This window comes from Triturus cristatus, chromosome 6, assembly GCF_964204655.1.
Source record: "Triturus cristatus chromosome 6, aTriCri1.1, whole genome shotgun sequence".
NCBI lineage: Eukaryota > Metazoa > Chordata > Amphibia > Caudata > Salamandridae > Triturus > Triturus cristatus.
In genome coordinates this window covers 1255309450-1255324647 of record NC_140589.1, presented here as the reverse complement: position 1 = coordinate 1255324647, position 15198 = coordinate 1255309450, and the positions used below count along the sequence as shown (strand labels likewise).

General features: G+C 42.2%; 1 protein-coding gene across 1 annotated transcript in view; it reads left to right on the top strand.

Annotated features, from left to right (window-relative positions):
- The window catches only part of FMN2 (formin 2), a 656752-nt gene that overhangs the window by 75169 nt on the left and 566385 nt on the right, over positions 1-15198 (top strand). Inside the window, exon 2 of the mRNA XM_085612201.1 lies at positions 8252-8418. Within this exon, the coding sequence (XP_085468327.1) occupies positions 8252-8418 (167 nt within the window). The remainder of the gene's footprint in view (positions 1-8251; positions 8419-15198) is intronic.

Here is a 15198-nt window from a genome sequence, read left to right as displayed (position 1 = left end):
CACTCTAATTGAAATGAATCGAGGCAGACATTTTAACCGACAAAACATAGGAATTAAGGTTAATTAAATTAAATACGCTGTACATAAGCATATATGTATATATACATATATATGTACAAAGTGTTACAAATAGTTTATAGGTATAGTGATAAAATAAAGTTTAGTCCTCGAAATACTTTTAATTTAATAATACACTTGATTAAAAAAATAAACTAAATGAATGTATTTAATTTACTGTATTATTAAACACACATTTACGAAAATTAGTTTATTATTGCAATTTTTTATTTCATATTTTGTTTAATATTCTTTTTTAATTATTCATTTATTATATGTTTATATTTTACATTAAAATATGTTTAAGTATTGCTTTTAGATAAACTTTATTAAATTTCCCCTTACTTTCCTATAAGGAGATCTCCACCAGGTGGCAGAGATCTCCACCAACAGGTCAAAATTAACTAATAACCTAGTAACTTTAAACATATTGGGCCTGCTTCACAAAGGTAAGGCTAGACCAAAAGTCTTGCTTACACCAAAAGTCAAACTTTGCTACATTTAGGTATTCACAAAGGTAAGTTAATGGAGGATGTGGCATAACGGTAAGAGCTGCCAACTTTGGAATTGGGGAACCAGGTTCCAGTCTCTGCGTCAGCTCAACATCCTGTGATTCGGGGCAAATCACTAAATCTCCCCGTGCCTACCAAACAAATGAATGTATCATTGTGTAATGTAACTGGTGGTCATGTCAAGTGCTCCAATACCTTCAAGTCGAGTTCACACTATATAAAACTGAAAAAAAAGTTACACTTTTAGCATAACTTTACCTTTGTGAATACCTCAAAGTAGTAAAGTTACACTTTTGGTCTAACTTTACCTTTGTGAATACCGAAAAGTTGTAAAGTTAGACTTCTGGTCAAGTTAGACTTTTGGTCTAACTTTACCTTTGTAAATCGGGCCCTTACATTATAAACCCAGTCTTAAGAGGCTCCACAAGCAGGAGAACACATACACTCATTTTTTTAAAACAAATTCTCAAATAGTTTCTGTCAGAAAATTGGCCTACCTGCTCCACCCATAAATCTTTTGAGATTCATTAGAAGCTACATTAAAAGGGATAACGGTAAAATTTATGTTGATATATCACGCCATGACCACGTTAGAATATGAGATTAAAATACTGCAACAACAATGTAATTTAATGGGTGACTCTTCTTTATTACACAACGTAATTTCAGGCAAATATGAATATAATTGTGTACTTAGCTGCAGAGTAGCTCTTGGGTCAGTTTAGAGAAAGCCATTCAGCCCTGCCTCTTAAATAGGGAAGCAAAAGCTTTTTCTAATTGCCTGGAGTAAAAAAAAACAGATCAGTGATACATCCATAAATTATCCTAATAGTAAACCTATCACCTTGGCCAAAGATATTGCTGATATGTTCTGTAACAAGTACAACAATTTACAAGAATTTGTATGCCGTTAATAGGAAGGCTGACACTCAGGTTGGCATGGATTACTTGAATATTCCCTTATATACAGTCTCTGAAGTTAATACACATAAATTAGACAAACCAACAGAAAGAGTGACATTTATAAAAGCCATCAAATCCTTAAAGAACAGTAAAGTCCCAAGTTCCAATGACTTGCCAGCTCTTTTCTAAAAATTATGTTCACAGAAAATGATAGCACCTCATATGGACCTTTTCACGCTTTTTACAAAGTTCTGTAAAGTCAAGGTTAGTGAAGCAGAAGCAGCTACATTGGTTATTCCATGAGATACCTTACTCACGAAAAATGATCTGCCAGTATCACTGATTAGCAGAGATCCAGAAGTATATGCCAGAATCCTTGCATACAGACATAAGAAGGTACTCCCAGACCTTGTACACCCCTCGACGACTGGCTTTAGGAAAGGTTGCCTATTGAATGAAAGTGTCTGTCTCTTGACTCATTAATTGAAAAGGACAGACTTCTGACATTGCCTACTGCAGTCAGAGCTTTCGATGCACAATTCTGTTTAGGCAAAGTCTCCTTGACATTCCTGCATGCCACCCTTCACAGATTTGGATTTGATGACTGGTTCACCTCTATGGTAATGGCTCTATTACAGTCATTCAGCAAATGTTAGACTAATGGTCATTTTCCCAATTTTTCAATCTTAGCCATAGCCTTTGCCAGGTTTTCCTCTCAGCCCTGTTCCTTTCATTCTACTATTGACTCTAAGATTTAACCCCAGAATCCCATTGGTATAACTCATACAATATTGCTGTACATGCAGACAGTATCTGGGGGCCTGAGTATGACTCTGGTGGTCTGAGGACCGCCAGACCCACGGTGGCCCAGCAGTGGGGGAAACAACCTTTGCATGGAGGATTTTACTCCACAATACAATCACAAGGCGGTCGTTACAACGACCGCATTGTAACCATGCAGTGCCATTACTACGCAAGTCATTACATCGACTTGCAGTAGATGGTGCTCTAACATAAGGAATAGTAAAGTTTACTATTCCAACATCTTCCCTACTGTTACGTAGGCTGGAGTTGGAATTGTAAATTATACATTTCTAATGTTATGGTGCCATCTACTGCAAGTCGATGTAATGACTTGCGTAGTAATGGCATTGCGTGGTCGTTGTGATTGTATTGCGGAGAAAAATCCGCGTTGTAAAGGTATATATTCCAGCAGTGGCAGTCCAGCCACCACCGCACTGGCAGGCTGACTGCTGAATCACAACTTTGGTGGTCTGACCGCCATTGCACTGTCGTAACCACCAGGAAACCACATTCCCTGGTGGTCCTGCGGTGGTCAGGGGTTCACAATATGCTGGCAGTGCAGCTGCGGCACCACCTTTCATATTATGAGTTACAGGACCACCAGCAGTGTCATGGAGGATCTTCCTCCACGAAACTGCTGGCAGTCATGAAACAAAGGGCGCCCTCATGCCCTATGCCCTATTGTCTAACTTTACCCCTTTCCCTGGTTTTGCTCCAAACTTTATACGGTAATAAAGTGCAGGCAGCCCTATTTGTGAGCTGCATTTGTCAGTGGCATTTGGGCAGCCCTAAGAAGTTAAGAAAAGGGTAGGCTTATCCCTGAGGCTACCCTCTGAAACTCAGGAAGGCTGAGTGTCACTTCATTACATTCTACTCAGGAGAGGAACACCCTGCCCCACACCAAAGGCTTTTTTCCCCAGGTCTGAAAGGCACACACAAAACACCACAGGAGAGGCATTCACTGTCATGTTACTCTGGATGCTGGCAGAAAGGCACTTTTGGTGTGGGCAAAAATATGCCAACTAACTAAAAGTGGCATTTTCCAAATTGTACCATTAACTCTGAGTGAAAGGCCTGGGATGAGGGTTTATTTTTCTTGGTGAAAATGGCAGTTTAAAACTGAACTACAGGCTGCAGAGGCCGACCGGAGACATGTTTTACAGAGCTTCTTCACTGGGTGGCACAAAGGGTTGTGTTGCCCACTAATAGCACACGCACTTCACCACTAGTTGGCAGGAGTAAAGTGCACAGAGTCCTAAAAGCCAACAAACGTGTTCAGCAAAGACAGGCACAAATCTGGGGGGACTCTGCAGAGAGGGCCAGGTCCAACAGTATTTTATTGTAATGACTGAAGAACAATTGTCTTTGGTCTCACTCTCCTCGATTTATCCTCTGTTTCACTAATCCATTTTTCTTTGTTGAGTTAATCCATTGTATTTTCCATTTGATATTGTTTTATATTACAAAATCTAATAAAATCAGTCGAAATAAAAAATAAATATACTGAATTTTTATGACTTATTCACATATTCCATAATTACACTAACAAGCAGACATATTTTTCCACTCAATCAATCCGGCCAGAATCTGTCTTGATGCTTAGAAGTAACCATTGCTTAGTCCCATAAATGGACAGTCCCAATATTACTTAATTGAGATGTGCTCTCCTGTTTGGGGGCTGGAGACATTTTATAATACAGCCTATATGGTCTTGTCCTTTTTGGTTATTTATATTACTGTTATTAAGACATATATGTGAATCAATTAAGCAAACAGTTAAAAGAAAGAAGTTGAGATAAATAAAATGAGAAATGGTGAGAAATATCAATACATTAAAAAAATTAAGATGATAACTTCCATTACCTCCCTCTGCAGTTGAGGATAGTGTCACCATTGCCACTTGTGTGAATTGTTTCTGGGGTCAACGAGCAGGAAGAAGTTACTGGTCTTCAACTGCAGAAATTTGTGACATTTACAACTGGTGTCCTTGGGCAACAATACTGTTGACCAGAACCAGGATGACCAGGTACTTCCTTTTGCCAATTGACTCCTGAACAATAATCAATAATAAAGTACACATGAAACAATTATCAGCAAATAAAATAGGTATGTAGCTATTTCCAGACCTTAGATAAACCCCAAACACTATTATACATCTTACAGGCTAAACATTATTGAATGATTTAACCTAGGGTTCCTATGGCCAATGTTATCCAATAGAAGGAGTTTGAAAAGACTGATATTATAGCTGTGGAACACTTCAGGCAACTTTCCTTGGAAAAGGAAATGGAAACAGTAGCAATAAATCTCAGTTTCAATTCAACATTTAAAATCATAAGAGTTCACCCTGCTACACTAAAGACAAATGTATAACTATGTTTGCACTCCTGTGGTTTTAGTTTCTATTACTGAAATGTCAAAGGGTTTCGAAGCACCTGCCACAAACCCCTCTGGACCTTCCAAACTGCCCTGTGACCCCAACCCAAAGGACTAAGGGCCCCATTACGGTGGTAGGCGGACACCGTAACGGTAAATCGGACCAACCGCCAGAGGTGCGGCAGTCCTGCTAGGCCCAATAGGATGCGACCGCCACCCTGGCGTAAGCATCCCGCATATTTTACATTGTGGCGGGCGGTGCTGTAAGCAGCACCCGCCGCAATGTAAAATATGCATGTTGTGCATTGGCATGCACAACGTGACAGGCACCGTGCGGTGCCTTCCACCTTGTGTATGCCAGTAAAGGGGGTACCAGCAGCCCCCACTCCCCGGGGGCCTGTAATGGGCCCCCAAAGCAATCTCTGCCGGCCCGATGTTGCCATGGAAAGGCCTTTGCAGTTGCACATGATAATATGGATGGCGGTGCCTGCAAGACACCGCCACCATATTGTCTCCCTTTTCCGCCCAGCCAGCAATCCGACCAGAAGAAAACCGGCGGACGGTCTTCCCGTCCGCTGCGGTACCCCCCGACATGCTAATGTGGCGGGGGTAAATGACGGTCGGGCGGGGAGTTATGGCGGGCGGATCACCACCGCCGGCCCGGCGGTGGCGAGCCGCCCAGCATCATAATAGGCCCCTAAGTGTCTACATAAGCCTGGCAAGCAAAGACAGTCTGTACTGGTGGTACAGAGACATAATCTGGCGTCTGATGTATTGGCACAATCTACTGGAGTCAGACACAACCTAGCCCAGTCAGTTTAAATAGCTGGCCTCAGTGTCACTATACCGGAATACCCATTTTAGATTGCAGAAAAGATCCAAGGGCCTGCATGTAGATATTCTCCAGTCACTACCATAACATTTCAGTGATAGGGGTACCCACAAATCAAGCAGCCCAAGCAGTGACCATAGGAAACCGATGACAAATGTGAAATAATGAACATTCTGGCATCGGGGCTGGTAGTTCAAGTGTGAATATTGCTGGAACCACTTGTCTTAGAAACGTACGGTCCGCTATCGCTCCAAATTCCAAGGACAGTGGATGAACCTGAGAAAGCCCTCAAGATGACTCAAGGCAATTACAGCCTTCCCTTTACAATAGGATCAGAGATGAAGCAGGCTCCACTCCGACAAGCAACTTTGTTTTCTTTGGACCTTAATGGTGATGGGCAGCAGTAGATCCGGACAACAGCTTAGTCCTGAGCAGCTGACTGGACCCGACCTCGGGTCCTGGAGCAGACATTGTCCAACAATTGCTGCTACGGGCCTTCAGAATTCAGGTGTGTTTACGTTAATTGGGCACTCCTCTTGAAATAAGCACGTCTGAACGTTTCCCAGTGGTAGGAAAGTCCAGGTCTTCACAAGTCATTGATCAGCTAAACTGGTGGGCAGCTCTTCTTCAAATAATGAGAAATTGTGAACGAATGATTGCTATTTATAAATGACAAAAGCTACCTCAATGAGAAAAACCTCTGACTTGGGCCCTGGCCAGACTTGCACAAAGCCAGGCATTGTTTTGAAGACAGGCATGTGGTATTCAATTGTCATTACAATGCCCCCAGCCTCAAATGCTCACATACCTTACACTCATCCAATAGCATACAAACACATGTATGAACAATCTCCATGCATATTCCAAACATGATGGAGATTAAGGGCCGATTACGAGTTTGGCGGTCCTCCTGCCAGCACTGCCACTGCTGTGCTGGCAGGAGGACCACCAAGCCCATGGTGCGTCCGCCCACCAGATTCTGAGTTGAATCCAGGCTGGTCAGGCAGTGCTGCAGTGGCTTCACGGTGGCAACTGTGTTATGCTCATAGGAGAGCCTTAACAGCAGACCGCCGCTGTGAAAATGCCTTCAACACGTTTCTGCCTGCTATGGCATGCACCATGTCGTGCATACTACACTGTGCAGTAATGGGGTGCAATTCCAGGGGGGCACAACATGGGCCCCTCCTGCATGCACCTCCAGTCCCAGAGGCGGCAGGGGACCAGTTGCATCTCCACCACCTTTTCATGGTGGGCGATGGAAGGACAACTCGGAATATGCTCTGCGGTGCCGCAATGGCACCGTCAGCATATTCCTTCCCCTTTCCACTGTGCCACCACCGCAGTATCCTGGATCCCGGCAGAAGCAGTGGTCCTGTGGCGTTACGACCGCCGCACTCAAAATACTGCGTGCGGACCCGCGGTGGTCATACCGCCTCCGCGAGTACTCGTAATTAGACCCTGAGTATCTCTTAATAACGAACCGTTAACACAGAGGAAAGGCTGTATGTTACAATATCGAAGTACAAAATATTCTGCCAAAATATTGTGTCTAGAATACATCATTGTGAAGGTAAGTCATCATTATACATGACTAATTTAGAAATAAAAACAAATTTAAATTAACCAGATGTACAAGTTATTATATAGGTAAGTACCTAAAAAACACACAAAAACTAAGACAGTTAAACTTTTGCATGGTGAAGAATTAATTTTACCATATATTTCAAAGATCATATCTTAACTAATTTCACCTCTAGACTTACTACTAGCAAGTACATCACAAACAGGAGGCTTTAATTTGATTGTAATAAATGAGATGAGCCTAGCTGCTATCCAGCTAACATCACGGCTCTATTATGGTGTAGAAGTAAGTTAAAGTTCACTGTCACTTTCTCCATGTGTTTAAATATAGGTAGCGATGCATTATTTTACTCTCAGACTTGGCTGATATTTATATTCTACAATCCATAACCTTACCTTTTGCGACGTTAACTTTTTGGGTAACAGTAAAACTACAAGGCTAATAAAAGTAGAATTTAAGCGCTAGTAACTAAAAGTGTGTTGTCTGCATATCATAAATGCGGTGAAGATTTGCTGTTGACCACGAGGTAAGGTACAGGGCTCCGTAGAGCCATGCAGGGGACTTTCCATTCCAACACCACCTAATGAGTTACCCACTATGCTACAAACTGTGGTTAGAGATTGACCTTTTTTTCTTGGCAATCTGTCTAATATTGCAGTAACATGACGCAGGTTACCTTTCAAGCACAGCTAGCCTCCTAATAGTCTAGAGCAGAAGAGACTCCAACTCTTTTTTGTATGCTCATTGAAGTTCATGCACACTTTTTGAGAAGAGGTTGTCGGAGAAAAGGAAACTTGTGGAAATCAAATAAAAAGTAGAGGGAGACACCATACGTAGAAGGAGCTCTGAGAAATCCCATGTTTAGAAAAATGAAGGTAGAGAGAATAAGTAATCCAGCCTTGAACAGGAGAAAGACCATTTCAGAAAGGGTTGCACAGAGAGAGGTTGTAGGAGGAGAAATATATAACAATCTGCCTTTCTTTTTAAAACAATCCCCCCAAAGTAGAGGTTTATTGCTAGTGTTGAATCGTTGTCGCTGTCATGCTGAAGACACTTCTATTTGGGATAAACGTATGTTTCAAAAGGGCCGCAGATTCTCATTTTTATCAGGCATTGATTGTTCATTTCACATGGTTTATGCAAAGGTAAACAATTTGTAGCATTGACATTCTTTATTTTCGGCAGGCCGCACTCTGTTGGAGAAGCTGTTTAGTCAGCATGACAACGCACAGCCGGAGGAAGCAGAGCAGCTCTGCTCCCGAATCATTGCCATGGGGCTCCTGCTTCCATTCAGTGATTGCTTCAGGGAGCCATGCAACCAGATCCCACCACAGGTTCCAACCACATTTCACGTAAGTCGAAAGGAGTGCAAATTGTTTTACCGCTTCACTTGAATATTTCTTTTTTATATAAATATATTTTTTTGTTGAATAATTTTTATTGAGTTTTAGAGAAAGAAAAACATTATCAATCATATAAATACAATACAAATATTATGTAACAACCAGTATAGAGGAATAGAACATGGGCAAGTAATTAGGAAGAGGAGAAAAGAAAATGAAAATAGAGAGATACAATAGAGATCAATAAGTAATTATATATAGTATGTTGTAAGATTATGAAAGACGAGAGAAGAAGGTAAGGGAGAGGAGAGAAGAAAGGAAAAGTATATAAAATGAAATGAATATATAAGGGGGAAAAATAAAGAGTACGATAATGGTTACAATGCTGGTGTATGTGTAGGGAGATATGAAGTAAAAGGTAACCACAATGGATCAGATTTAATTTTCTGAGATAATGAGAGAGAAGAGACATTAGCAATTCTGTCTTCATCACAAATATAATTCCACCATATTAATGTTGATAATTTAGAGGTGTCTTTCCAACAGGACAAGATCACTTTAAATGCAATAGCGATACAAAGATCAAATAGCATAGGTTTAGGAGAGAGATCATCAAAAGCAGGCAAGGCAGAGCCCCGAACAACATTTTGCATTGATAATTGAATGTTACATTGAAATATTTCCAGACATTTTGGCCAAGTAGATTCCCAAAACCTCAACATATTAGAACATTCATATAATTAGTTAATTAAAGTCCCAGTAAAAGCAGAACAAGATCAACATAGGGGAGAGGATGTGGGAGAGAACTTGGATATACATTCAGGAGTAATAAGATCTCTGTTATAAATGAAATATAAGGATTGAGTGATACGAGCTGCGGAGCAAACATCGCGCCACGCCAAATCTCTTTCTTGGCTCCAGGGCTCCAGGACAGAGAGTCGCCAGTAGTCTCCCTCGCCGCCTCCCACCACATCGAGGCCGCAGTGGAGGAGGACTACAGTCCCCAGCAGCCCTCCAGTACCCGCCCACATCCGCCGGAAAGCGCGCCGGAGGCGCTACTTCAGTAGAGGTTCCCCCGGTGGAGCGGGGGGATCATACCTTGCGGAGCAAACATCGCGCCACACCAAATCTCTTTCTTGGCTCCAGGGCTCCAGGACAGAGAGTCGCCAGTAGTCTCCCTCGCCGCCTCCCACCACATCGAGGCCGCAGTGGAGGAGGACTACAGTCCCCAGCAGCCCTCCAGTACCCGCCCACATCCGCCGGAAAGCGCGCCGGAGGCGCTACTTCAGTAGAGGTTCCCCCCGCGTCGCGGGACGCGCGCGGGTGTCGCCGGGCTGAGCCCGGGCAGAGGGCGGGCCGTCTGTGGCCGTCCGGGGCAGGACGATGCTGGGCTGGGCCCCCCCCCTTTGCATCGCCAAGCCGTACAGGTATTCACATAAACTATGGGGAAACGCACGATGAAGCCTATAGCTGTTAATACTGCTACCCCTATCGAGCTGCCATCATCGATTGATGTATTACTGGCTAATGCCCTTACCATGGTTACCAACGAGATTGCGGACACCGAACGCAGGATGTCCTTTGGACTTCCTACTACTACTACCTTGTCATGCTCCCAGCCCCTTAATGAATCACCTACTTTGGGTCTCCCCCTCTCCCCTACAGTAACAGTTATTAAACCATCAGCCCAATCTGACATTGTAACTTCTATTACTGATACAACCAGCTTGGTGACTGTACCTGTAACTGTCCGATTAGCGGAATCCGCACCAGACAAAACAACACGTCCCATCACAATAACAAGGGAGAAACGTAAGAGAGGCCCAGTGAAATGTTCCATAAACAAAAGGAAGCAACCAAATCACTGTAGAAACCAACCAACCCCACAAAGTTTATGGAACAAAAATAAAGGAGATGACTGTGAAATAGTGTTATCAGGCTCCATTGTGGACTTATCATCGCAACTGTCACCATCGGATGAAGGAGCAGGAAGACCCACCGTCTCTGTTTGTAGACTAGAGTCTCCTGCCCGGGATAAGGGTATATGTGAGGCCCCTAGACTATGCGATGAGATCTTTGACAATTCGGTCAGTACCCAGACCGAGCATACTGACCGTAATAACCAATTCAAAGTCAATGGCAATCTGATTGAGACTATCGTTGATACCATTTTTAAGCAAGTTGAAATTCAAATAGCTAAGCAATTTAATCTTGTTTTTAAAAGATTGGACAAAATCGAAACCCTTGTAAAAAAGGAGGAAATTAAAAGGAAAGGCACTATGAGTGTGGATGTCGCCCGGGGTGAAAAAATTATGAACAAATTAGAATCATTATGTAATGATCTGAGGGAGGGAGGTTTGGCCACTATTGATGACTCTGGCCACAGTTACACTAAAAGCTTAACAGCGGTTAAAGCCGTCCCATCTAGCAGTACCTTAACCAATATCCAACCCGCACTGACTAAGGGCCCAAATCATGACTCTTTTGGAGCAGCAGGAAGAGCTACTACTAATATTGTGAGCTCGGACGCTAATCCTACTATCACTCCATCAGTAACCCGAAAAGATAGGACAGGCAATAAATCGGAGAGTGTAAGCGCAAGCAGAGGTGCGACAGTAAGAAATAGCACCACTAACAATCTAGGACCATCACTCCACTTACCCCCAGAAGCCTGCCCATATGTTCTTGTGCTAGCTGGTGTACCAGCCCTTAATGAAAACCAAAGCGAGTCATGGCAACAATTGCACAATAAATGCATTGATTGGCTGACTAAACATAAAGGGGCAAGATGGAACATATCTAATGAGATTATATCAACTCGTCGGGTAAGCTGGGTGGGCCCACAACACAAAAATATCAGTGGGGACTGCATAGTGATTAACTTCCGACACCCGAGCTCAGTAAGATTCTTTTTAGACACACACAATACCTATGCCAGTACATCGACTGTCATAACTCTTCACCCACTGGGCCATTTTTATAGGCCCCCACACAGAATATTTCAAACGGCCCCTAACACAATTCCTTTATTCAACAGATTCTCCGCTCTATCTGAATTAGGTAGCTTAGATTGACCACTATTAACTTCCTCCACTACACCGGATAAGGTTACTAGTACAATGTCTTTGGAAAGGGCAAAATTTATAAACACTCCTGAGCCCTGTCCAGATGGATTAACTTCACCCCTTGTAGTATGCCCCGACCTTCCCATTGCCCACTCTTCTCGCACCACTATTCCACCAATTGACACTCTTAGTATCATTAGTTGGAACATTGCTGGGCTCTCAAGCAAGATGAAAATTAAAGAGTGGGTTACATGGATAAGTCACTTTGATGTGGTAATGCTGCAGGAAACATGGTGCACATGTCCTCAATTACTGGAGGGTTTTTTCGCCCATAATCTTACTGCTTTGCCCTCCGTTTCGGGGCGACCAAGTGGTGGTTTATCCATCTGGGCAAAAGTTTCTAAAGACGTGAAAATTGAACCTTTACATGTGGTCAGTAAACATCTGATAGCTGTGAAATATGTTGCAAGGTTAAGAATTTGTCTTATAAACTTTTATAATAATGATTTTATTAACCATCCAAATCCTACTTTTTTGGAATTGTTTAATTTTATTGATGAAGTTGCAAATGGGGAAAAGTTTGGCCAATTTGATGGCATTTGTGTTGGTGGAGATTTTAATGCCCACATCCACCATACATCCCCGCCCTGTAGACGAGGTGTTGAATTATTGGATTTATTACATAGCAGGGATCTAGATGATGTAATGAGCCTATGTGGATCCCCTGAGGGAATTGAGCCGGCCCCTACTTACATTGGCCGTGGTAGTTCAACTACGATTGACTATATGTTTACCTCTTCCCTCCTTAGTGAAGTGTTATTTAGCTCTGAGGTTGTTAGTAGCCCATATAGCGATCATCTGCCCATAGTAATCCAACTTAAATCTATTAATAAACCTATAGGCCCCTATGAGACAGGAGCCCAAAATATTACTGTTTCTACAGATGGGCTCAGGATTGTCTGGAGAGGGATCGACAACCAAGAGATCCTATCTACTGTGATCAGGAATAATCCTCTGTTGATCTCCAAATGTTTAGCATTCGGTGGCCCCGACATAATTAAGTCTTTTTGTGATTTATGCACAGTTATAAAAAGGGCAATATCTAGACCGTCAAAAGAACACAATGTAACCGATCAAAGATGGTTTGATACTAATTGCTCGAGGGCCAATAGAGAACTCAGAAAGGCCTTGGCAGTAAAACCTCGAGATGTGTCCCTTGTCAGTTCACTACGCTTTAAATATAAACACGCACTAAAAGTTAGAACTGAGGAGCTTTTAATAAGCCACTGGGATAATCTAACTAAATCTGCTGCCCTAAAAGATTCAACTGGGTTTTGGAGAAACGTAAAGAACTTGAGAGCCCTGGGAAGTAACATCACCCCGATTAACTGCAATATCACAGGAGACTCTTGGGTCACCCACTTTTCGAAATTATATGCGGAAGTTGGAGACCATACCGAGGATAGTTTCCCAGATAGCACCATAGCCATAACACTAGAGGAGGTAGAGGAAGCTATTGGAAATAGTGCCGGTAACAAGGCACCAGGCCCGGATGGTCTGTCTATCGACCAGATTAAATCCAACATAAGCTTCTGGGCCCCCTTACTCTGTAATCTTTTTAACAACTTGAGTAAGAAATCTATCCCCTCGACTTGGTCCAGTAGTACTATCGTACCTATTTTCAAAAAGGGAAATAGGTTGGACCCGGGGTGTTATCGACCAATATCATTGATCGATAATACCCTGAAGGTCCTTGGCAGGGTCTTATTTGATAGAATTAGCACATGGGCAGATGACAACTCTATCATCCACCGCTGCCAGTTAGGCTTTAGGAGCAAACTTGGCACGGTGGAACAATGTCTGAACCTCAACCTTATAATGGCTAAATACACAAGAGCTAAACAATCCCCTCTGTATTTTGGGTTCATGGACCTAAGCTCGGCATTTGATTTTGTAAATCGTTCCCGCTTATGGTCCATTCTTTTAAATTACGGCTTAGATGAACCATTAGTCCACTTTTTGGCCAACCTCCATTGCAACCTGAAGGCCCGCGTCCGAATAAATAATGAAGGCGAGGTCTCAAATGAAATTTTAATAGGCAAGGGGGTCAGACAGGGCTGCGTTCTGGCCCCCTTGCTTTTTATATTATACATCAATGAATTAACCCACTCTTTATGTAACCTGACAAAAGACGTCCCTATGATTAACAAGAAACCAATCCCGGCGTTACTTTACGCGGATGATGCGGTACTTATAGGCCGCACCCCGAACGCCCTACGTATTTTAATCTCGGGATTTGTTGACTACATGTCTGACTTAGGTTTGTGCACTAATTACAGTAAATCTTTTATAATGACCTGTGGTCCTAAAAACTACAAAATCCCAAAGATTGTGATAGGCCAAAACTCCCTAAAAAGCACTTGCACTTTCCCATATTTGGGCCTGCTATTTTCTAATAGCGGCTCGTGGCAACCCCACGTTGCAGTGGGGAGAAATAAACTCTCAAAATCGATTAACTCTGTTATCTCTCTCCGTCAACCGCGCCAGGCGGACGTGGTTTCCAGCTTATTACAAATTTATCGGAGCCAATGTCTCCCAACTGGCACATACGGGGCTGAAGTTTGGGGGTTTTCGAACTGTTCCGAACTACAGAGAGAAGAGAACAGATTTTGCCGGAAAATTTTGGGGGGAGTCATTAGTGCACCAACTACTGTATGCCATAATGAATTAAAACTACATTATGTTGAGGATTTTATAAGAGCAAGACCCGCACTGTTCTGGTTAAGGGTCTGGAAAAACCCGGCAGCTTCCCTGTCCCGCGAGATTATTTTGGACTGTCTGAATTGCGAGAATGTCGACTTAATTCCCTGGATTAATGCGGTAGAAAAGAGCCTCATGAGTGTTAATTATGGTCATCTTTTTACATACCCCGACCAGATTGATGGCTCCCACAAAAATGTAGTGAGAAGGGCACTCTATCAGCATTACCACAAAGAGAGGGAAAGAGTAGATTTTGTGAAACCATCTATTATCAATTATTTACAAATCCAGGAATCATCTCTTGAATTCTCGACGTTACCTCAGCCCTATTTACGTAAAAAATTGGGCAGATGGAAGAGGACCTTACTCTTCAGATTCAGGGACCGGAGTATTATTAATCTTATCTGTTTTCCATTGGGTTACATTAAAAATCTGGAAAAATTAAATTGCCCATGTGACCATGGTGGAACCCAGAGTATGTTACACTTTATCTTTGGCTGTGGTTTTTACATGAAGTTTACAAGGCACTATTTAATCCCCTATTGTAGAAAACATGATTTGACCGACCTCAATCATGCTTATAGACATTTTTTAATGTTGGGATCTGATGAATTAATTTTTAGAGTTAGCAATTTTCTTAATGCTATTGTATGCTCACGCAGGTCCTTGAGAATTGATTAATTTTATACCAAGATATGCACTTTGCACTTTAAAACACGATCTGCACTAACCTAATGTGTTATAACGTATTTGTCTTGTTTTCATAATATCTATGTTTATCCTTTGCTATACACTGCTATATATTGTATCTAAGGTGGTTTTATGCATTGTACAGTATAAAGGTCATTTGAGTTTTCATTGCTGTTTTTATAAATTATATTTGTAAATGATAAGTTGTGGCCCAAAATTGCAGTATTATATGTGTATTTTTAAAATTTATTTTGTGCTTTTATGGATGGTTTTT